At 42.9% G+C, this 23,827-nt stretch overlaps 2 protein-coding genes across 4 annotated transcripts in view; both read right to left on the bottom strand.

The window, feature by feature from the left end:
* Positions 1-23,827, bottom strand: part of NOTCH4 (notch receptor 4) — a 113,264-nt gene that overhangs the window by 67,155 nt on the left and 22,282 nt on the right. The gene's annotated exons all lie outside the window — the stretch shown is intronic.
* Positions 866-16,130, bottom strand: LOC310672837 (uncharacterized protein; the record flags this gene model as incomplete). Its single annotated transcript, XM_083430493.1, has 4 exons — positions 16,001-16,130; positions 14,806-14,992; positions 7,050-7,628; positions 866-906 (listed from the first exon to the last, which is right to left on the bottom strand). The coding sequence occupies exons 2-4, from the start codon at positions 14,903-14,905 to the stop codon at positions 866-868; spliced, it is 720 nt and encodes a 239-aa protein (XP_083286619.1). The 5' UTR covers positions 14,906-14,992; positions 16,001-16,130.

The raw sequence follows: 23,827 nt of genomic DNA, 5'->3' as shown, positions 1-23,827 counted from the left end.
CTTAATTCGGATGATTAGGCCCCTAGATCATGGCCTCAGTGCAAGAGAAGATCATCGTCATTATTTTATTTATTCCCTGCCTTTTACTAGCAGGTCCCGGAGCGGGTTACAACAATTTGAAATTTGGAGTGCATGTTGCTGTTGGCATTTGTCTGTCTCAAGAGACAATGGAGTGCGCTTCCGGGGGGTAGAGCCAAACGGCTGTGTTAGCAGCGCCCAAGTGACCTCCGTGGGGCACAAGGCTAGGCAGTGTGTTTGGAGGTCCTGGGCTGCCCAGAGGACCCTTCTCGTCCTTGCTGATGGAGTCCAAAGGAAAGCAGAGCAAGACATTTGGCACCAGCTTGGCTGCAGGAGTTGCCAGAAGGAGTCGTATGAGTGGGACCCCACTCCAGATTTGTTTAGGGTTTACTCCTTAGCCTTTTATTCTACCAAAGTTATCCCACAAGGCAACAGAGGTTTGGGACCAGAGTTTTCCTTCTTCTTGTGCTACCTTTTCCGAAAACAATTCAAAGTGTTGGTGCTGACCTTTAAAGCCCTAAATGATCCAGCTCTGAGGGCCTTCTGGCGGTTCCCTCACTGCGAGAAGTGAGGTTACAGGGAACCAGGCAGAGGGCCTTCTAATGCCTGCCCTTTGGAAGTTTCACTCGTCCAGGCAGCCTGTCCACATCCTCGGAGGTAACAAACAACTCAGTGTGCAGAGCCCTGCTGAGGATAAACACCGCAATATCAAGCAATTGTCATGACTTGTCCACACCCAGGCAAATGTATACACATTACCTATTCAAAAATCAGCCTTCGTCAGCTTGGCCAGAACTTCCCATCAATCTACCTGGCCCACGAGGGACAGGTGGCAACTATCCAAGGCTTACAGGTAGCTCCAATGTCTGGGCCCGGAGCCCAGCATCCCTGGCCCCAGAGATAAGCACAGCATCAAAGCAAGCCAATTAGCAACTGCATATGCATATGTGAGGTCATTCTTGCAACAACTACCAATTAGTTATGGCACAGAGATTGGCGCCAGGGGGCAGTGCGGTCATCCGCCCTGGGGGGATTTTGTCACACACACGGCGGTCAGGGATAACATCCAGGGCGGACCACCCACACAGCCCCCCCCCTTCCTCTATCCCTGGTGTCAGAGTGATCTGTCTGAAGTGAAACAGAGGAAGATCACTAAATGTTTATAGGGGAAACCTGTACTTTTGAGTAGAAAGAGTCTGGACATTGTAGAGTCTGCAAAAAGAAACTAACACCTAGAAGAGCTATATAGCTTCCTAGCTGTAAGCAACTCTCTTACTTTGGATATCATCAAAATTCACACAGAGAGACTTTAATGTTGTATATAGTATAAGGTTGGGGAGTTGAGAGGTAGGGAGAGAGAGTGGGGGGAGGGGTAGTAAACTTTCATTCTTCTACAAAGTTCATATGCAAGGTGTTTGTGTCAGTGTGACATGGGAAGTTCTCTTCCTTTTCATTTATTAGTTTTCACTGCCAGTGAGAAAGATCGGGGGGCCCAGGGCATAGTTGGTTGCCTTCAGTTGACTGCAATAAAGGTGGTGGAGGCTGAACCATTTTGAGGAACAGATTGTTGCAATTCTTGGAAAGGGATGGAAAAGAGCACGGCTACATCGTGGTTTGGGTCTTCAAGTACTTGTCGTTAAAGTTGTTCCGCGGAATTCCTGATCTGGACCTTGTGTGGAAATGCGTTCTCTCCATCACAAGAATAGTTTTCGAAGCTTTACTGCAGACCAGTCTTAAACAGTCTTACAAAAAGATAAACACGATAAAGTAGCACATTGCAAATAATGTTCAGTCGTTTATGTAATTCAGTCAGCTTTCCTATCCCTGGTCCCAGAGGGAGATCCTAAGCTTCTTCATCATTGCAGATTTGCAACTGCTGCTGCTTCTCCTAACCATCTCCAGCAAGCACCCACTGACTTCTCAAGTCTAAGCTTCCTTCTGTGAGAGCTCTGTAGCTTCTGTTTCCAGCAATTATTTACTAGGAAAGACTGCAAGGAAGGGGAAAAAGAAAGGTAAAAAACATCCCCCCCCCACCCTGGACACTGTAGGAGCTGAATGAAAATAGCCCTGTCTGAGTGAATAGCTACTGGAGAGCATAACATGGGGTTTAGCTGTAATGTTCACCTGCCTCTCTAGACTGGTCTTTTCTTGGGGTCAGGGAGCTGGCAAACCCGGAAGTGTACTTCTGGGTTTTTGCCTCTCGCATGTGCACAGAAAAGCTCTAGCGTGCCACAGAAGCAGTGCCTCTGATTACGGACTTTTCGGGTTGCGCACGGACCCCCGGAACAGATTAAGTTCATATCTGGAGGATCCACTATAAATGTAAGCTTAAATTCATGCTTGAGGCATCTGACAAAGGACATTTCCAAACAATCTCTGTTTTGGGGTGGGATTCAGTCACACACAGGAAAATTCAGGTTGCATAATTAAAGCTGCATTGGAGTTCTTGCACAACACACTTCCTCAAAAGACTGCAAGGAACAAAACAACCGGGTGGGGGACCCCACCAAACTATATAGTGGAATACGTGAGAATGAATTTTTTGAAAGGGATCTGTGCTTTATTAAAGTTTTATGAACCCACTACCAGCAAAAACCCATTTTGAACAACAAATGTAGATTATTAGCAACTGGTTGAAAGGAACCCAAACCAGCCATGTTCACAAACCGAGGAATTGTAGGTGGGAATGATGCACTGACACAGGAAATCCAAGTAAAGAACTATAGGCCGATTTTGCTGCTAAATAATGATTATAAATTGTTTGTGAGTATATTGGCAAACAGACTGAAAAAAATATTGAATCAAACAATTCAGAAGGACCAAGCAGGTTTTTTACCTGGCAGACAGATGAAAGATAATATAAGGAATCTCGTTAATATAACTGAATATCTGACTGCCAGAAATGAAAAACAGGCGACGTTAATTTTTGTAGATGCAGAAAAGGCCTTTGATAATATATCCTGGGAATTTATGTTAAAGAATTTGGAATTAATGGACACTGGACAATCATTTCTAAAAGGAATAAAAGCGATATACTCTGAATAAAGAGCAAAACTGATAGTAAATGACATAATAATAGAAAATATTGAGATTATGAAAGGTACAAGACAAGGGTATCCACTATCACCATTGTTATTCATATTGGTACTGGAAGTCTTCCTAAGGACAATAAGGAGAAATGAAAAAATAAAAGGAATTTCAGTAGGTCGGAAGGAGTATAAAGTGAAAGCCTTTGCAGATGACTTAGTACTAACAATAGAAGAACCAACAGCCAGTGCTAAAGAAGTGCTAGAAGAGATAGAACAATTTGGGCACGTAGCAGGTTTTGAACTGAACAAAAAGAAAACTAAAATGATAGTTAAAAATATGAAACAGGAATTGGTGGAAAGGCTGCAGCAACAGATTGGTATAGAAGCAGTTAAAAAAGTTAAATACTTAGGAATTTGGTTAACATAAAAAAAATAGACCTTTTTGAGAACAATTATATACCGGTGTGGAATGGAATTAAAAAAGATCTAGACGTATGGGGAATGATGAAATTATCATTTTGGGGAAGGATTTCGACTATTAAAATGAATGTGCTACCAAAAATGCTATTTTTGTTTCAATCAATTCCAATAATCAAGGGGGCAGCAATTTTTAAAGAGTGGCAAAAAGTAGTTTCAAGATATATCTGGCAGGGGAAGAAACCGAGAATTCAATATAAGTTAGTAACAGATGTTAAAGAAAAAGGCGGCTTCGCCCTGCCAGACTTGAAACTGTATTATGAAGCATCTTGCCTCTGTTGGTTAAAGGAATGGATGTTGTTAGAAAATACAGATTTGTTAGATTTGGAAGGTTATAATAATAGATTTGGTTGGCACGCATATTAATGGTATAATAAAACAAAAGTCCATAAAGGATTTGGAAACCATACATTCCAAAGATCTCTATTTGAAATATGGGATAGGTATAAAAACCTATAAGAAAGTAAAACACTGCAGTGGTTATCTCCATTAGAAGCAATGAGTGTGAAAAAGATAAATATGAGTGAGAACTGGGTTACTTATGTAAAATTAATACAAAAAAGAAGGGAGTAAATGGAAAATGAAGCCATATGAAGAAGTTAAAGAATATGTGAATGATTGGCTACACTACCGCCAAGTCAATGAAATGTTTAAACAGGATTTTAAGGAAAAAGGATTCGATGAAAATAAATCAAAATTTGAAATACAGATATTGAGTATTAACTGTAAAATTTTGTCTAAAATGTATAAATTGCTGCTTGAATGGCATTTGAAAGACGAGGAGGTAAAGTCGGTTATGATACATTGGGCCAAAGATTTTGGGTATAACATACAGTTAAAAGATTGGGGAAAACTGTGGAAAGGATTAAAATTTACTGCATGCAATGCCTTAAAAGAAAATGTGATGAAAATGATGTATAGGTGGTATATTACGCCTGTGAAATTAGCTAAAATGTATAAAATTAGTAATAAATGTTGGAAATGTAAAGAAAAAGGAAAATTTTATCATATGTGGTGGGAATGTAAAAAAGTGAAAATCTTCTGGGAAATGATATACAGTGGTGCCCCGCAAGACGAAATTAATTCGTTCTGCGAGTTTTTTCGTTCTAGGAGTTTTTTCGTCTTGCGAAGCACCAATGTGTATTGACGGTTTCCCATAGGAATGCATTGGCGGTTTAAAAAAAAAAAAAGGCGCAAGATGTTTCGTCTTGCGAAGCAAGCCCATAGGGAAATCCGTCTTGCGAAGCAGCTTAGAAAACTCTTTCGTCTTGCGAGTTTTTCGTCTTCCGAGGCATTCGTCTTGCGGGGCACCACTGTATAATGAGATGAAAAAGATGTTGAAAAATACATTTTATTAAGAAACTAGAAGCATTTTTACTTGGCATTGTAGGAGATGATATAAACAGAAAGGATTGTAAGTTGTTTTTATATGCAATGACGGCAGCAAGAATATTATTGGCACAAAAATGGAAGCAAGAAGAACTACTGATGAAAGAAGATGAAAGAAGAATGGAGGATGAAACTGATGGACTATGCAGAATTAGATAAACTAACTGGAAGGATTCGAAACCTGCGGGACCAGAGATTCTCAGAAGACTGGAGTAAATTTACGGACTATTTGAAAAGTAATTGTGATGAACAGACACGCTAGTAGGTTTGCAAGAAGTTTTGTGAATTTTTTGAAATATTGCAAAAAAGACAATGAAGAGAGCTATTAGTTAAGGATAATTAAGGGTAATACGAAATTAAGAAATTCATTATTAGTGATAAAGAATGGAAAATCATCAGAGGCGTAGACGGAAGTCCAAAAATATTGTATAAGATGAGAAGTTTTGTTGTATAAATGTAGGAATTAATATGTTAAAAACTAATTTATACACACTAAAACTAAACTAAAAACTAGTTTATACACACACACACACACACACACACATACACACACACGGGAAATCCAGATCCCCGTCTTTTCTGAGCAATTTGCAGCATTTGCAGTCCAGAATCCAGATTCCAAGATATCCAGATCGAAAGTCTTCAGATACCTCTTGAAAAAGAGAGGATCGCCAAATAGCATGGCCCCCAAGAATGTAAACAAACACTGCCAAATTGTTTTTGACACACCCAGAGACTTGACAGTCATCTTCACTTCCCAGGAAATCTGGGAAACCTGAGTGGAAAACTCCATACACTTATATGGTTTGCCCGGGTGTGAATTTGCTAATGAATATTAAGGTGTCCACTCCCTCTGAAGTCCTTTCCAAATTCAATACGTCTGTAGTTTTCATCGTGTGTGTGTTTGTTCATGTGTTCTAAGTGTTCCATTTTTACTGAAGCTCTTTCCACATTCAATACATGTAAATGGTTTCTCCCCCGTGTGAGTTTGTTGGTGTCTTCTAAGTGCTCCATTTTCACTGAAGCTCTTTCCACATTCAATACATGTAAATGGTTTCTCCCCCGTGTGAGTTTGTTGGTGTCTTCTAAGTGCTCCATTTTCACTGAAGCTCTTTCCACATTCAATACATTCAAATGGTTTCTCCCCTGTGTGAGTTCGTTGGTGTATTCTAAGGTTTTCACTTCTAATGAAGCTCTTTCCACATTCAATACATTTAAATGGTTTCTCCCCCGTGTGAGTTAGTTGGTGTATTCTAAGGTGTCCACTTCTACTGAAGCTCTTTCCACATTCAATACATTCAAATGGTTTCTCCCCTGTGTGAGTTCGTTGGTGTATTCTAAGGTTTCCACTTCCACTGAAGCTCTTACCACATTCAATACATTCAAATGGTTTCTCCCCCGTGTGCGTTCGTTGGTGTATTCTAAGGTGTCCACTTCCACTGAAGCTCCTTCCACATTCAATACATTCAAATGGTTTCTCCCCCGTGTGAGTTCGTTGGTGTCTTCTAAGGTCTCCACTCCCACTGAAGCTCTTTCCACATTCCATACATCCAAATGGTTTCTCCCCTGTGTGAGTTCGTTGGTGTCTTCTAAGGTGTCCACTTCTACTGAAGCTCTTTCCACATTCAATACATTCAAATGGTTTCTCCTGCGTGTGAGTTCGCTGGTGTCTTCTAAGGTCTTTACTCCCACTGAAGCTCTTTCCACATTCAATACATTTAAATGGTTTCTCCCCCGTGTGAGTTAGTTGGTGTCTTCTGAGGTCTCCACTCCCACTGAGGCTCTTTCCACATTCAATACATTTAAATGGTTTCTCCCTCGTGTGAGTTTGTTGGTGTATTCTAAGTGTTCCACTTTGACAGAAGCTCTTTCCACATTCAATACATTTAAATGGTTTCTCCCCTGTGTGAGTTCGTTCATGTATTCTAAGGTTTCCACTTCCACTGAAGCTCTTTCCACATTCAATACATTTAAATGGTTTCTCCCCTGTGTGAGTTCGTTCATGTATTCTAAGGTCTCCACTCCCACTGAAGCTCTTTCCACATTCCATACATCCAAATGGTTTCTCCCCTGTGTGAGTTCGTTGGTGTCTTCTAAGGTGTCCACTTCTACTGAAGCTCTTTCCACATTCAATACATTCAAATGGTTTCTCCTGCGTGTGAGTTCGTTGGTGTCTTCTAAGGTCTTTACTCCCACTGAAGCTCTTTCCACATTCAATACATTTAAATGGTTTCTCCCCCGTGTGAGTTAGTTGGTGTCTTCTGAGGTCTCCACTCCCACTGAAGCTCTTTCCACATTCAATACATTCAAATGGTTTCTCCCCTGTGTGAGTTCGTTCATGTATTCTAAGAGCTCCACTTTGACAGAAGCTCTTTCCACATTCAGTACATTCAAATGGTTTCTCCCCCGTGTGAGTTCGTTGGTGTATTCTAAGTGTTCCACTTCTACTGAAGCTCTTTCCACATTCAATACATTCAAATGGTTTCTCCCCCGTGTGAGTTCGTTGGTGTATTCTAAGTGTTCCACTCCCACTGAAGCTCTTTCCACATTCATTACATTCAAATGGTTCCTCCCACGTGTGAGTTTGTTGGTGTCTTCTCAGTCTTCCACTGTGCCTAAAGCACATCCCACATTCCATGCATTTAAACTGTTTCTTTGTTCTTTCCAATGAATTCACAGATGACTCCATAGAATTCTGGCCATCATCTTCCTCACCTGTTTAGGGGCGGGGGATAATCCTGTTAAGACTTCCAAGAAAGACAATAAAGGAACTAAACACACGTCAATCCCAATATGCACTGTCTCTTATTTTAACCCTGTCTCCTTTCTCCACAGTCCTTTCTTATGTTCCAAACTTTTAGGAATGCAGATGAGATAATGGCAAGAAAAACACACGATCACTCCATTCACACTTAATAAACTGCATTATTTTATAATTTATGGTGGAACTGGCTTCTTAGACAGATCTCTGTACAGTGGTACCTCGGGTTAATAATAATAATAATAATAATAATAATAATAATAATAATTTATTATTTGTACCCCGCCCATCTGGCTGGGTTTCCCCAGCCACTCTGGGCGGCTTCCATAGAAACAAAAAATACAGTAAAATATCACAGATTAAAAACTTCCCTGAACAGGGCTGCCTTAAGATGTCTTCTAAATGTCAGGTAGTTATTTATCGCTTTGACATCTGATGGGAGGGCGTTCCACAGGGCGGGCGCCACTACCGAGAAGGCCCTCTGCCTGGTTCCCTGTAGCTTTGCTTCTCGCAATGAGGGAACCGCCAGAAGGCCCTCGGAGCTGGACCTCAGTGTCCGGGCAGAACGATGGGGGTGGAGACGCTCCTTCAGGTATACTGGGCCGAGGCCATTTAGGGTTAAGTACTTAATTCGTTCCAGAGGTCCGTTCTTAACCTGAAACTGTTCTTAACCTGAAGCAGCACTTTAGCTAATGGGGCCTCCTGCTGCTGCTGCGACACCAGAGCACTATTTCTGTTCTCATCCTGAAGCAAAGTTCTTAACCTGAAGCACTATTTCTGGGTGAGCAGAGTCTGTAACCTGAAGTGTATGTAACCTGAGGTACCACAGTATTTCTCTTTTTCCAGGGAGGAAATGATCACAGGCTCGAATAGCAGTCTCTCCTATGACTAAGAAGTAAAACTTTCGTGTTACTATGCCACATGAAACTGAAAAAAATTTGCAATCTATTAGAACAGGCATCCTCAAACTTGGCCCTCCGGATGTTTTGGGACTACAATTCCCATCATCCCTGACCACTGATCCTGTTAGCTACGGACATTGGGAGTTGCAGTCCCAAAACATCTGGAGGGCCAAGTTTGGGGATGCCTGTATTAGAACATAAGAAGAGCCTGCTCGTTTGGGCAAAGGCCCACCTAGTACAGCATCCTGTTCTCACAGTTGTCAACTAAATGCCTGCGGGAAACCAGCAAGCAGGATTTGAGTACAAGAGCCCCCTGCCTTCCTGTGCTTTCAGTCTAATCCTCTTTTTCAAGCTACACAAGTTGTTGGCCAACACTGCAAAAAAAAGTCCAGAGATTTAACTCAATAACTCTTCATATGAAAGGCAAGAAAAATATTCCATTTAGAGTATTGATCATATTTTGGGCAATAGAATGAAAGGTGTTTTAGCAGAAAAAATTCATCACAATCAGGCCTGCTTTCTTCCAGGACGTCAGATGAAGGAGAATAGAAGGAATATAATTGATATTATTGAATATTTAAAGTAAGAAATGAGAAAAAAGCGGCCTTAATGTTTATAGATGCTGAAAAGGCTTTTGATAATGTTTCATAGGCTTTTATGAAAAAGATAAAAGAAAAAATGAATTTTGGGGAAGCATTTGGGAGAGGAATTGATGCAATTTATTCTTACCAACAGGCTATGCTGATTGTTAATAAGGTTATAATAGAAAAGTGTAAAGTAACAAAGGAGAGAAGACAAGGATATCCCCTATCACCATTATTATTTATTTTGATATTAGAGGCTCTGGCGAAAGAGAAAAAGTGGAGAAATTAATTAAAAGAATAACAGTAGAAAATAAAGCATATAAATTAAAAGCTTTTACAGTTCAGCTTATATTTACAGTGAAGGATCCCAAAAATACTCCACTGAAGGTGGTCGAAAAGATACAGGACTTCAGGCAGGCCGGAGGCTTTAAACTAAACAGGATTAAGACTAGGTTTTTGGCAAAAGCACAATGGAGCAAGACCAAAAAGAATTACAACAGAAAACAGAGTTAGTTACACATAACCGCTCGGGACTTCATGGAAAGCATGGCCTCCATGGGGCTGTCCCTGAATAAGTTTGGCCCAACCCATAGCCGCGGACATGCCTTGGACCTGGTGTTTACCTCCATGGATGTTGGTGATCTGACACTAAGTAAAAGCGAAACAAAAGAAGTGCCATGGTCAGACCACTTCCTGGTGCAACTTGACTTCTCCGCGACCCTTCCCCTCTGCAGGGAGGTGGGACCGATTTGGATGGTCCGCCCCTGCCACTTAATGGATCGAAAGGGTTTCCAGAGAGTGGTAGGGGATGCTTTATCCCATGTTGATGGCCTTTCAGCTGATTCCCTGGTGGCCCGCTGGAATGTGGAGTTAACCAGGGCTATTGACTGTTTGGCTCCGAAGCGCCCTCTCCGATTGCATGGAGCCCGGACAGCCCCGTGGTTTTCCACGGATCTGAGGGCAATGAAACAATCGTTGAGATGGCTAGAGCGCTGGTGGCGGAGGACCCATTCTGAAGCTGACCGGACACAGGTTAGAGCTCAATGTCGAGCCTACCAAGTGGCAGTAGCGACGGCGAAGAAGACTTTCTTCAACGCCGCTATTGCATCTGCAGAAAACAGCAGCAGGAGACTTTTCCCGGTGGTCCGGAATTTAGTGGAACCACCTGCTACATCGGGGCCCAGTACGGGCCACATGATCTCCTGCAATGATTTTGCAAAGTTTTTTGCAGACAAAGTCGCTCAGATTCGGGAAGAGGTAGACGCCAGCGTGGGAGCAGGGCAGGGGTGGGAGAGTGCTAGAGTCCTGTCTAGTCAAATTGCGTGGGATCAATTCCAATCTGTTACCTCCGAGGATGTGGACAGGCTGCTTGGACGAGTGAAACCAACCACCTGTCTCCTTGATCCTTGCCCATCCTGGCTTATAAAAGCTAGCTGGGAAGGGCTGGGCGATGGGCTTCGTGGGGTGGTGAATGCTTCTCTCTGTGAGGGAGCCTTCCCAGACTCGCTGAAAGAGGCGGTTATTAAACCGCTTCTTAAAAAACCATCTTTAGATGCGGCCACGATGGCCAACTATCGCCCAGTCCCAAATCTTCCATTCTTGGGCAAGGTGATTGAGCGAGTGGTTGCTGAACAACTCCAGGCACGCCTGGAAGAAGCGGACCATTTGGATCCCTTCCAGTCGCGATTCAGGCCTCATGACGGGACTGAAACTGCCTTGGTCGCACTGGTTGATGATCTCCGGCGGGCTAGGGACAAAGGTGAGAGCTGTTTCCTAGTTCTGCTGGATCTCTCAGCGGCGTTTGATACCATCGACCATAACATCCTTCTGGACCGTCTTGAGGGGCTGGGAGCTGGGGGTACTGTCATACAGTGGTTCCGCTCCTTCCTCCTGGGCCGTGTTCAGAAAGTGGGGGGGGGGGGATGAGTGTTCAGACCCCTGGGCTCTCACTTGTGGGGTGCCTCAGGGTTCCGTCCTTTCCCCCATGCTTTTCAACATCTATATGCAGCCACTGGGAGAGATCATCAGGAGGTTTGGGCTGGGTGTTCATCAGTATGCGGATACCCAGCTCTACCTCTCTTTCAAATCAGAACCAGTGAAGGCGGTGACGGTCCTGTGTGAGTGTCTGGAGGCGGTTGGAGGATGGATGGCGGCAAACAGATTGAGATTGAATCCTGACAAGACAGAAGTACTGTTTCTGGGGGACAGGAGGCGGACAGGTGTGGAGGATTCCCTGGTCCTGAATGGGGTAACTGTGCCCCTGAAGGACCAGGTGCGCAGCCTGGGAGTCATTTTGGACTCACAGCTGTCCATGGAGGCACAGGTTAAATCCGTGTCCAGGGCAGCTGTGTACCAGCTCCATCTGGTACGTAGGCTGAGACCCTATCTGCCCGCGGACTGCCTCGCCAGAGTGGTGCCTGCTCTGGTTATCTCCCGCTTGGACTACTGCAATGCGCTCTACGTGGGGCTACCTTTGAAGGTGACCCGGAAACTACAACTAATCCAGAATGCAGCAGCCAGACTGGTGACTGGGAGCAGCCGCCGAGACCATATAACACCGGTCTTGAAAGACCTACATTTGCTCCCAGTACGTTTCCGAGCACAATTCAAAGTGTTGGTGCTGACCTTTAAAGCCCTAAACGTCCTCGGTCCAGTATACCTGAAGGAGCGTCTCCACCCCATCGCTCTACCCGGACACTGAGGTCCAGCACCGAGAGCCTTCTGGCGGTTCCCTCACTGCGAGAAGCCAAGTTACAGGGAACCAGGCAGAGGGCCTTCTCGGTAGTGGCGCCCTCCCTGTGGAACGCCCTCCCACCAGAGGTCAAAGACAACAACAACTACCAGACTTTTAGAAGACATCTGAAGGCAGCCCTGTTTAGGGAAGCTTTTAATGTTTGATGTATCACAGTATTTTAATATTCTTTTGGAAGCCGCCCAGAGTGGCTGGGGAAACCCAGCCAGATGGGCGGGGTATAAATAATAAATTATTATTATTATTATTAGAAAGTCAAATACTGAGAGATTTGTATGACAGCTAAGAATATTAATATTTTTAAAGACAATTACAAGAATGAGTGGAAAGAAATAAAAATAGCTTTAGAGATATGGGGAAGAATCAATTTATCATTTTGGGGAAGAATATCAGTAATAAAAATGAATGTATTTACAAAAATGTTATTTTATTCCAATCAGTCCAGGCAATAGGCAATGCAGGATGCTTTGAAAAATGGCAAGAAGATACATCTAGGTTTATCTGGAAAGGGACGAAATCAAGTATAAAAAATAAATTATTAACAGATGTAAGAGAGAAAGGAGGTTTTGCCCTGCCGGATTTGAAACTTTATTATGAAGCATCCTGTTTCTGCTAGAACCGGGAATGGATTACATTGGAAAACACAGATGCTGTATTTTAGATCTGGAAGGACACAAATAATGGATAGCATGCATATTTATGCAAAATAAATAAATAGCATGCAAAAGGCCAAGGTGCATAGAGCTTTTCAGAATCATATAGTAAGAAAATCAATTTGTACGGTATGGGAGAAGTATAAAAATTTGCTTGAGTAAAAAACACCCTGGTAGCTTTCTCCCTAGGAAGCAATATCTCTGAAAAAAATTGAATATGAGAAGTAATTGGCCGACTTATAGAGAGCTGTTAACTGAAGCTGAACACCAACTGAAATTAAAAGATTTTGAAGAGATAAGGGAAGCTGTAACTGACTGGTTACAGTACCATCAACTAAACGATCTTTAAGATAGACAAAAAGAACGGTTTTAGTTATGAGACATCACTATTTCAAAAAGAACTCTTAGGAAGTAACATAAAAAGTTCTGTCTAAAATGTATAACTTGCTGCTAGAATGGTATACAAAGGATGAACAGGTCAAATCAGTTATGACGAAATGGGAAAGGGACTTAGGACATAACATATAAATGGCAGATTGGGAGAGGCTTTGGAAAACAGATCTGAAATTCACAGCTTGCTGTACATGGAAAGAAAACTACATGAAAAGGATGTACTGGTGGTATTTGACTCCTAGTAAGTTAACTGAAATGTATAGAGTAAGTTCAACTTTCTGCTGGAAATGTAAAGAAGTGGGTACCTTTTGCTATATGTGGTGGTCATGTAAGATAACGGTATCATTTGGGGAAATGGTATATAATGAATTGGAAAAAAATGTTTAAAATAAATTTTGTTAAGAAACTAGAAGCTTATTTATTTAGAATTACAGGTACTGAGATCCCAAAAGACCAGGAAAGACTATGTATGTGACAACAGCTGCACAGATGTTATTATCCCAACGATGGAAAGATGCAATAATCCCAACTAGGGAAGAATGGTGAGCCAAACAGCTGGACTCTGCCAAAATGGCAAAATTAGCCATGAGACTCAGGAATCAAGAAAACAAGGATTTTAAACAGAATGTGTAAAATTTATAATTTACCTATGAGATTACTGCACGCAAATCAAAACGTTAGCTGGACTTGTCCATAAGTTTATGGACACTTTAGATAAATGAGAACTGTGGAGAATGTATCTATACAGTGGTACCTCGTGTTACGTAATGCTCTGGTATTTTTCCAGGTTTTGCCGCTCGCACGCGTAGAAGTATTCTGTTGTGCCGCATGCGTGTGTAGAAGCGGTCCTCCGGTTTGCAAAAACCTCGGGATCCGTCTGGAGCTCCAGAACAGATCCTGTTTGCAACCGGAGGCAACACTGTATGTAGTTTTGGAAAAATTAATATAAGGACCCATGAAAGGGATGGAGCAAAGTCATGTGATTCTTCCAACTCTATGATTCTATGATTCTATGATTCTATGAAATGATTATATAAATGTCGTTTCTGGTTGCAGTGTTCTGAGGTGACATTTGCTGCTTTAGTTTTTTCCTATTTTTTTGCATTTTTGTTTGTGTGGCTTTTTCATTTTTGACTGTAGCTTGTTTTTTGTTTTAATTTTAATTTTATCATCTACAATACTGTCTTATTTATTTTATGGTACGGAACATTGATTATTGCTTTCATTTTATGGATCAATGGTCTTGTTAGATAGTAAAATTCATGTTAAATTGCTGTTTTAGGGGTTGTTTTTAAAAGTCTGGAATGGATTAATCCATTCTGCATTACTTTCTATGGCAAAAGTAGCCGTGGGACTCAGGAATCAAGAAAACAAGGACTTTAAAAAAGAATGGGGAAATTTTATAATTTACCTATGAGATTACTGCACGCAAATCAAAAATGTTAGCTGGACTTTAGGAATCACTTGTAAATAAGTTTATGGACAATTTAGATAAATGAGAATTGTGGAGAATGTATCTATACAGTGACACCTCGTATTTTTACTTTCTATTGGAAAGCGCGCCTTGGTTTTGGAACGCTTTGGTTTCGGAAGACTTCCGGAACTGATTATGTTTGAGAACCAAGGTACCACTGTAACTCCTAAGATTTTAAATGCTGGAGGAACAAATCTGCCCTCACTACTTTAGGAAAAGCATTCAAGAAACAAAGAGCTGCTTCGGAGAAGGCCTCACCCCTTCCTTCTTAGGTTCAGGAACTTCCTTCCATTTGTCTCCTCTCCATCTTTTCCTCTTTCTCCCTCCACCATCCATCTATCCCTGTCCCCATCTCCTCTCCCCTGGAACTCACCAGATTTCTCTAAAGGTCCTGGGAGGGAATGCTCAGAGGTTGTGGGGAGGGATGCCGGAGACAGCCTGACCAGGTCACCCGTCCATCTTCCTCCTTCCATCCTGGCCAGGGTTGCAGGTTCAGTCACAGCTAGGTTTGCAGGTTCAGCTTCCTGAGGAGCGCAGAATCCAGAGCAAGTTGCAGCTTCCTGGGAGGGAGGGAAGAAGAAGCCAAGGGAGTCTGAGAGCCCCTGCAGGGATTCTCCTGCCCAAGACATTCTGCTGTCCCTGGAGAAGCCCCAATTGGGCACCCCCTTCCCAAGAGCCTCCACCCATTTTCAAACACCTTTGGCAATTTCTTTCACCTGCCTGTCCCACCTCCCTTCCTAAGGCTGGCATGGTATGCACATTAGTGGCCTGAGAGTAGATCCCTTGGAACTTAAGAGTTAATCTGCAAAGGACTGGAAGTATTCTGATGGCAGCCCTATATAGGAAAGTTTTCGATGCTTCAAAATTTTTAGTGTTTTTGTTGGAAGCCGCCCAGAGTGGCTGAGGCAACACAGTCAGATGGGCAGGGTGCAAGTAATGAATTATTTTTTAATTTTTAAAATTTTTTATTATCATTATTATTCTTATTATTCCCTTCTAAGCCCATCCTACTATGCATGCTGATCAGAGACTCTGTCCCAACCTCCCCCTTGAACACAACAGGGTTTCCTAGTTCTACTGCTATTCTTTACATTCCTATACTGCCCTTCCTCCAAAGATCACAGGGCAGCTTACAAGAGAAAAACACAGAGATGCATAGCAGAGTAAGAAATAAAAACAACACCCCCCCAACTCAGTTGTAAAGTCCATAGATTGTTTAATAAGCCAAACCCCTGGGAGAAGAGCAAGGCTTTTGCCTGTTGCCTAAAGATAAGGTCCTCCTCCGAGGGGCCTTCTGCTGGGGTATAGATATTAAAATTAAAATTAAAACTATTATTAAGTCGATCCTGGCCAGCAATTCCCCCCCTCTCCCCTTGCCCGCCTCCTTCCCTGCAACTCCCTTTCCACCAGATCCCTGCAGGAGGAAGCTTCTCCCCCCCCCCTTCAAGGCCCCCTTTAGGGAAACAGCTCCCTTTCCTCCCTTCTCTTCTCCCCGCCCCGGGGCTTCTCATCCTGGACCCCCTCGCAAAGCCCCTTCCCTCCTTCCCCGCCATTGGCTTTGCACTCACCCGAAATCCCAGGCAGCGGGGGCGGGAATGGGAGCCCCCGCGTGGGAGGCAGGGAGTCAGGGCGCTTAATTAGGAGGGTTAATTAGGAAGAAGCCCCTCCTCTGCCTCCGCATGATGCAGCCTCGCTTCCCTCCCTCCTTTGCAAGCCGGGATATTATCTCTGCTGGTGAAGCCGGAAGTGGAAGCAACTCAGAGGAGGAACGAGAAGTTTCTCTCCACGCTCAGCCTCTTGTCTGTTATTTGATAATTGGGGGAAGGAAAACCTTGTAGCACCCAACCAATGGGGAGACGGGGGAGGGAACGTGTGCATGGGGAATATAAGCTCATACTTTGTCCCAGTTGGACTGTGTCTGCTTTGGAGCCCCATATTGTCCTCAATAAGGGACGCTGGTGGCGCTGTGGGTTAAACCACAGAGACTAGAGCTTGCCGATTCGAAGGTTGGCAGTTCGAATCCTTGCAATGGAGTGAGCTCTCGTTGCTCTGTCTCTGCTCCTGCCAACCTAGCAGTTCGAAAGCACATCAAACTGCAAGTAGATAAATAGGTACCTGTTGTAAACAAAATCTGCCCTTATTCCCTTATGGGGGACACAAGAGCCCTTGTAGAGTTCTTTGCAGGTTCTCCATCAGTGGGAGAAAATAACAGAGGCCAACCAGAGAATATTGAGAAGCAAAGCAGCTGGTAAGCCAGATCTTTATTGAAGTGTTGCAACAGGGTGCTCCCCACACATGCAGGAGAAAGGAGGAGGACCCCGGACAAAGGTGTGCCTTCCATTATATAGACATTTTTAATTCCCTTCCCTTGAGCTTAAGACCACCCCTCCATACATCATACATACACCACAGAATGGGTGTAACCCAAGACCATCCCCACAATCATCATACCTACATCACAGAAAAGGTGGTCTACAACAGAAATTTGAATGTTGTTGCTTTTCCTGTGCTGCTCCAGACATGTGGTCCACATATCTATGTATGTGCTTGGTTGGTACATTTATGAAAAATTATTATATATATATATATAAGACCTTAAATTTTTTTTATTACATACCGCTCCAGCGGGAAGGTAAATGGTATTTCCGTGCAATGCTCTGGTTCGCCAGAAGCGGCTTAGTCATGCTGGCCACATGACCTGGAAGCTGTACGCAGCCTCCCTCGGCCAATAAAGCAAGATGAGCGCCGCAACCCCAGAGTCGGCCACGACTGGACCTAATGGTCAGGGGTCCCTTTACCTTTACCTATTGTCCTCAATAAACTCTTTACTGCTTCACCAATTTTGTTCAGATGGTATTTTAAGGAAGGGGATCAAGGGTCTCAGGACCCACTTCTTACAATGTATGAAGTAGTACGGCAAAACAGCCTAATAAGTATTCTGGGTAACTGAATAAATTATTTTAATAAATATTTATATGAAGAACATATTTTGCCTTCTCATGTTCATGCAAACATGCTTCCACTCCAACCTCACTTAGCATTAAATTGTGGGTGGACATGGCAGACGACACAGAGATTTCTCCAAGTGGTTCTTGATAGTAAGCTGGAACTGAACTGAGCTCAAACAGCTCAGCCAGCCTGCTTTTATAGGCAGCCGGCTGTCAACATTGTAACAACAACAACAACCCAGGGTTTCCCGCCTAAATTAACTGACGTGAACCTGAGTGAAAACTATATACACAATACCCCTGGTGACCAGGGTGAGAACTTCAATACATAACACTTAGTCCCCACTTCCACCTCAGCAAAAAAAATCTTATACAGAAATCTCCTGGACAGAAGTCTCCCTGCTTGCATTACAAGGAGGGCTCAGCCTCTGTCTACCTTATTGCACACTCATTACACACAATGTCTTTTGCAGTGTCCTGTATTCTCCTCAAAGAAACACTCCAGAGACACAGGAACAGTGACAGGCAGCAGTAGCAGCAGCAGCAGCAGCTAGACAGATTAGCTGGGGATTTTGATCCAGAGAAGGAGCAGAGGGAGAAAGGTTAAGCAGAATACCCCCCCCCCCAATGTCGCCCTTTGGTGTGCTCAATCTTCACCTGCTCAATGACTCCACCTTGCATGAGAAAGAAGGATGGAGCTCCAGGAAACAGGAAGTGGTCCTTCAACCAGCCAGGACATCTCACCATCACAGACAGATCCCGTCTCCTGCTGGGGAGTCAAGAGTGGCCCTGGGATGGCAGAGAGAGGAGGGAAGGGACCAGCGCCAGAAGGAATGGCAGGGCTCCAGATCCTCCCTTGGACCCCCCCCCTCCCTTGACACCAAGGGGAGCTCCTCTTCTGGGGCTGAAAGCATTGGCGTGGAGGTTTGATTTTTGTCAGGACTGCAAGGAAGGGGGGGAAGGAAACGTAAAACACACACAACCATGGGCACACTAAGAACTGAACGAAAATAGGCCTGGCTGAAGGAATAGCTACTGGAGAGCATAATGTGGGGTGTAGCTGTAATGCTCACATGCCTCCCTGGACTGGTCTTTTCTTGGGGTCAGGGAGCTGGGGTGGTCGATCAACACGAAGTTCCCAGGTTACCTTTCCTTCTGGCCAGCTATTCCAGCTCTTGTCTCCCCCCCCCCTCTTTCTTTATGGAGGGGCAAAGGCTGTGCACTCCTGTATAGATGCAACTACAACCCACAACTGGAATCTTCTGGGTGCACTCCCCCCCCCCTCCAGATAGAATAGATTCCCTCAGCATCTCGCCCCACCTCCCAGAAGGCAAGTTCCTCTGGTTAAAGTGTTTGTTTCGGACAACATTATATTGTATTTCTCTGAAGCACAGACTCTTTATATCAGCAGTAATAAATATATTAACAGGGTTATGAATAACAGTTTTGATACTGTCAACATGAACTTTATCTGAGGTTTCAGACATACCCATTTCAATCAAGAAAGATGGAGAAGATACTTTCCCTTTTTGATTCTGGGCACTTCAAGGCAAACGTTTGGGGCAGCTATCCAGGGCCCCACTCAGCAGCAGCAACAGGGGGAGGAGGAGGCCCCACAAACATTTCCCACATTTTGAAGTTAAATGATACCAGGCCCCCTCAAGGATCGACAGAAGGTTACCAGGGTACCTTTCCTTCTAGTCAGCTATTCAGGCTCCTCATTCCTCCCCATTTCTCTATGGAGGGGCAAAGGCTGTGCACTTTGTACAGACGTAACTACAACCAACATCTGGTATCTTCTGGGTGCACCAAGGTGGCCTCCTTCTTCACTGTCAGCAAGTGACAACTGTCATGGAACAATCCCCAGCGTCTCTACAGAAAATTTTACTAATGGGCTTGTAGGGGCAGGGGACAGAGGCAGTCTGCTAGGTGGATAGGGTTGTGGGATAGAAATGTCAATAACCAAAGACTGAACTGGAATAAATGTGTAACCTGCCTCAAAATTCTTTGTGGTTGTTTTGTGCTTTCACATTAACTAAATCTGCTGCAAAACAACAACAGAAATGGAAGTGAGCTGGAAGAACTCGACGAAAAAATAGGATTTTTAAAAAATAAACAATAGACTGCCAAAAATAAGAGAAAGAATAGAAATACTTAAATGCCCCTTAAATAATAAAAGAAGGAATTGTGACTTCTAAGAGTGGTAAAGTCCCTGGTCCAGATGGTATTTCTATAATGAATTACAAAAAATTGGAAGAGACCATATTACCGGTGTTAGAAAAAATAATGAACAAAATTTTAGAAGGAGGACAAGTGCCAGAATCATGGCAACAGGCCCTAATTACATTGATACTGAAATATGGATCCAATTTAGAGTAAATTAAAAATTATAGACCAATCTCATTTCTAAATTCAGATTATAAATTATTTGCAAAAAAATTAGCCAATAAATTGAAAAAGATCCTGGCAAGATTAATAAAGAAAGATCAGTCAGGCTTCCTACGGAGAAGACAAATTTACAGCAACGTAAGATTGGTAGTAGATACAATAGAATACCTAGAAATGAGACCAGATAAAAAGGCAGCCCTGATCTTGGTGGATGCGGAGAAAGCATTGGATCATGTTTCGGGGACATTCATGCAAAAAACTTTGTAAATGATGAGTTTGGGTGAGAAAATATGTAGTGGTATAAAAGCAATTTATAATTCCCAAAAGGTCAGACTAATTATAAATGGTGAAACATCAGAAGCTTTTAGTATCTCTAAGGGAACAAGACAGGGCTGCCCTCTTTCTCCTCTCCTCTTTATCACACTTCTGGAAGTATATTTTAAAGCAATAAGAGAAGACCGTAGAATAGAAGGAATTAAAGTTGGACAAAGGGCCTATAAGGTCACAGCCTTCTCAGACAATCTAATAATTACAACAGAAGACCCTCTAGAGCAGCGGTTCTCAACCTGTCGGTCCCCAGATGTTGGACTACAACTCCCATCATCCCTGAGCTCTGGCCTTGCTAGCTAGGGGTGATGGGAGTTGTAGTTCAGCAACATCTGGGGGCCCACAGGTTGAAAAAGGCTGCTCTAGAGTATTGTAGTAATATTGGAAAAAACAAGGCCAAGAATAAAATACAAAACTCAGACTTAAAAGAAAGGGGAGGCTTTTCCCTTCCAGATCTCAAAATTTACTATGAAGCAGCTTGTCTTACTCGGATTTGGGATTGGATTAAATTGGAGAAAGAAGAGGCAATAGAACTGGAAGGAAATGACAACAGATTTGGTTGGCATGCATATTTGTGGTATGGGGGGGGGAGTACACAAAGGACTCCACAATACTATAATAAGTTTTTAATAAAGGTATGGGGAAAATACAAAGAATTATTGGAACCCCAAACTCCATGGTGGCTATCACCCATTGAAGCACTATCACTTAACACATCAACAATGAAAGGAATATGGCCAACATACAGCGAATTACTAATAGAACAAGAAGGAAAGTTAAAATTGAAAGACTATGATGAGATATAGGAAGATTTAGTGATGGTGATGGATATTTGTTGTAAGAAAGAAAATCAATAAAAAATATTATAATAAAAGGAAAGGAAAGGAAAAAGAAAGGCATTTAGACAATTATCACAATTCAAAATTAATAAAGAAAAAACAAAACTCCTGGTAAAAAAAATAGATATACAAGAAAAAGTAAAGTTAGAAATAGAAACAGGACTTAAAATTACTAACAGAGCAAAGTATTTAGGAATTTGGATAACCATGAAAAACATTAATTTATAGAAAACATTTATATTAAGGTATGGAACGATATTAGGAAAGACTCACGTTGTGGGGAAGAATTTCTACAATCAAGATGGTAGTTTTACCAAAAATGCTGTTCCTTTTTCAATCAATTCTGGTTCTTAATGGCTTAAATTGTTTTAAAGAATGGCACAGGTATTTGGCAAAATACACTTGGCAGGGCAAAAAAACCAGAATTAAATTTAAATTATTAACAGAAACCAAAAACAAAGGAGGGTTTGGAATGCCAGATTTTAGGATCTACTGCGAAGCTGCCTGCCTGGTCTGGCTCAAGGAATGGATGATCTTGAAGAATACTAAATTATTGGATATTGAGGGCTGGGATAATATAGTGGGGTGGCACAGCTACCTGGGTTATAATAAAGCAAAAATCCACAATGGATTTCTAAATCGCATTATTAGGAAAGCCTTATATGAAGTTTGGGAAAGGAACAAAAAATTATTAGAACCAAAACCCCATGGTGGTTGTCACCAATGGAGGCAGAGGCAGTAAAAAGAAAAAATATGGATTCAAATTGGTTGACGTATAAAGATCTTTTAGAGGAAGTAAATAATAGATTACAAATGGGGAAAAAATGAAACAATAAGACATACAGGAATAGGCTGGTTTCAATACCATCAATTAAATGCAATTTTTGAGGAAGACAAGAATGTAAATGGATTTGATACAAAATTATTTGAAATAGACAAAGAATTGATTATAAATGTTGATAAAAAATTATCCAAATTGTATTTATCCAAAATGTATAAACTATTATTAAATTGGCACTTAAAAGACAAAGGGGTTAAAGATGTCATGGTCAAATGGGCACAAGATTTCGGTCATACAATTGATTTAGAAAAATGGGAAAACTTATGGAAGAGACATAAGATTTACAGCATGTTATACAATAAAACGCGGGGACCCGGGTGGCGCTGTGGGTAAAACCTCAGCACCTAGGACTTGCCGATCACATGGTCGGCAGTTCGAATCCCTGCGACGGGGTGCGCTCCCGTTGCTCGGTCCCAGCGCCTGCCAACCTAGCAGTTCAAAAGCACCCCTGGGTGCAAGTAGATAAATAGGGACCGCTTACTAGCAGGAAGGTAAACGGCGTTTCCATCACGCTGGCCACGTGACCCGGAAGTGTCTGCGGACAGCACTGGCTCCCGGCCTCTAGAGTGAGATGAGCGCACAACCCTAGAGTCCGTCAAGACTGGCCCGTACGGGCAGGGGTACCTTTACCTTTACCTATACAATAAAATATTTTTTTTTTTAAAATGATGTACAGATGGTATCTTAAAGGCTCAAAATTGGCTAAAATGTACCAAAACACCAGTGGAAAGTGTTGGAGGTGCAAACTTAAAGAAGGGAATTTCTCCCATATGTGGTGGACGTGCCCTAAAATTAAATAATTTTGGGATACCATTAATGAAGAATTAAATAACATGTTACGACATAATTTCCCCCCAAAACCAGAAATGTTTTTTTGGGCCTATTAACAACAGACATCCCAAAAGAACAAAAGAATATTTTTGTATGCAGTAATGGACCTGTCCTTGCCACTGCTTGTCCACCAGGTTTCTCTTACGCACAGCAACCCAAGTCATGTGGGCAGGGAGGGGGTGTGTGGTTTGCAGTGATTTGTAGGAAGTCATTAATTTGCACCAGGTGTCCTATTGGGAAGACCCAGTTCTTTGAGTGCATGTCCTTGAAGTCAGACAATAGAGTCAGTACTGGATTCCTTTTGGTGTACCGATCTCCCCGCTGCACCAAGGATTCCCTGCCCGAACTGCTTCAGGTTGTGGCAGATGTTCTCCTGGAGACACCTAGTTTGGTTGTCCTGGGGGATTTTAACATTCACACCGACACAACCTTACAAGTGGCCGATTGGGACTTTGTGGAAAGCATGGCCTCCATGGGGCTGTCCCTGAATAAGTTTGGCCCAACTCAGTGTCGCGGACATTCCTTAGACGTGGTGTTCACCTATATGGATGTTGGTGATCTGACACCAAGTAAAAGCGAATCTAAAGAAGTGCCATGGTCAGATCACTTCCTGGTGCAACTGGACTTCTCCACAACCCTTCCCCTCTGTAGGGACGTGGGACCGATTTGGATGGTCCCCCCCTGCCACTTAATGGATCGAAAGGGTTTCCAGAGAGTGGTAAGGGATGTTTTATCCCATGCTGATGGCCTTTCAGCTGATTCCCTAGTGGCCCGTTGGAATGTGGAGTTAACCAGGGCTATTGACTGTCTGGCTCTGAAGGGCCCTCTCTGATTGCATGGAGCCCGGACAGCCCCGTGGTTTTCCATGGTTCTGAGGGCAACGAGACAGCTAGAGCACCAGTGGCAGTAACCTCATTCTGAATCTGACCGGACGTGGGTTAGAGCTCAACATTGAGCCTACCAAATGGCGATAGCGAAGGTGAAGAAAACTTTCTTCACCCCCTCTATTGCATCTGCAGAAAACAGCAGCAGGAGACTCTTTCAGGTGGTTAGCAATTTAATGGAACCATCTCTCCAATGGGGCCTGGTACCAAAGGGGCCTGATAAAGTCACTCAGATTCAGAGAGATAGACTCCCTCATGGGAGCAGGGCGGGGGCTGGTGAGTGCTAGAGTCTTGCCTAGTAAAGTTCCGTGGGATCAATTCCAATCAGTTACCTCCA

Source organism: Podarcis tiliguerta (genome assembly GCF_965153285.1).
Source record: "Podarcis tiliguerta genome assembly, chromosome: 2".
Classification (NCBI taxonomy): Eukaryota; Metazoa; Chordata; class Lepidosauria; order Squamata; family Lacertidae; genus Podarcis; species Podarcis tiliguerta.
Note: the sequence above shows the minus strand (reverse complement) of the source record. Positions and strands in the feature narration are given on the sequence as shown.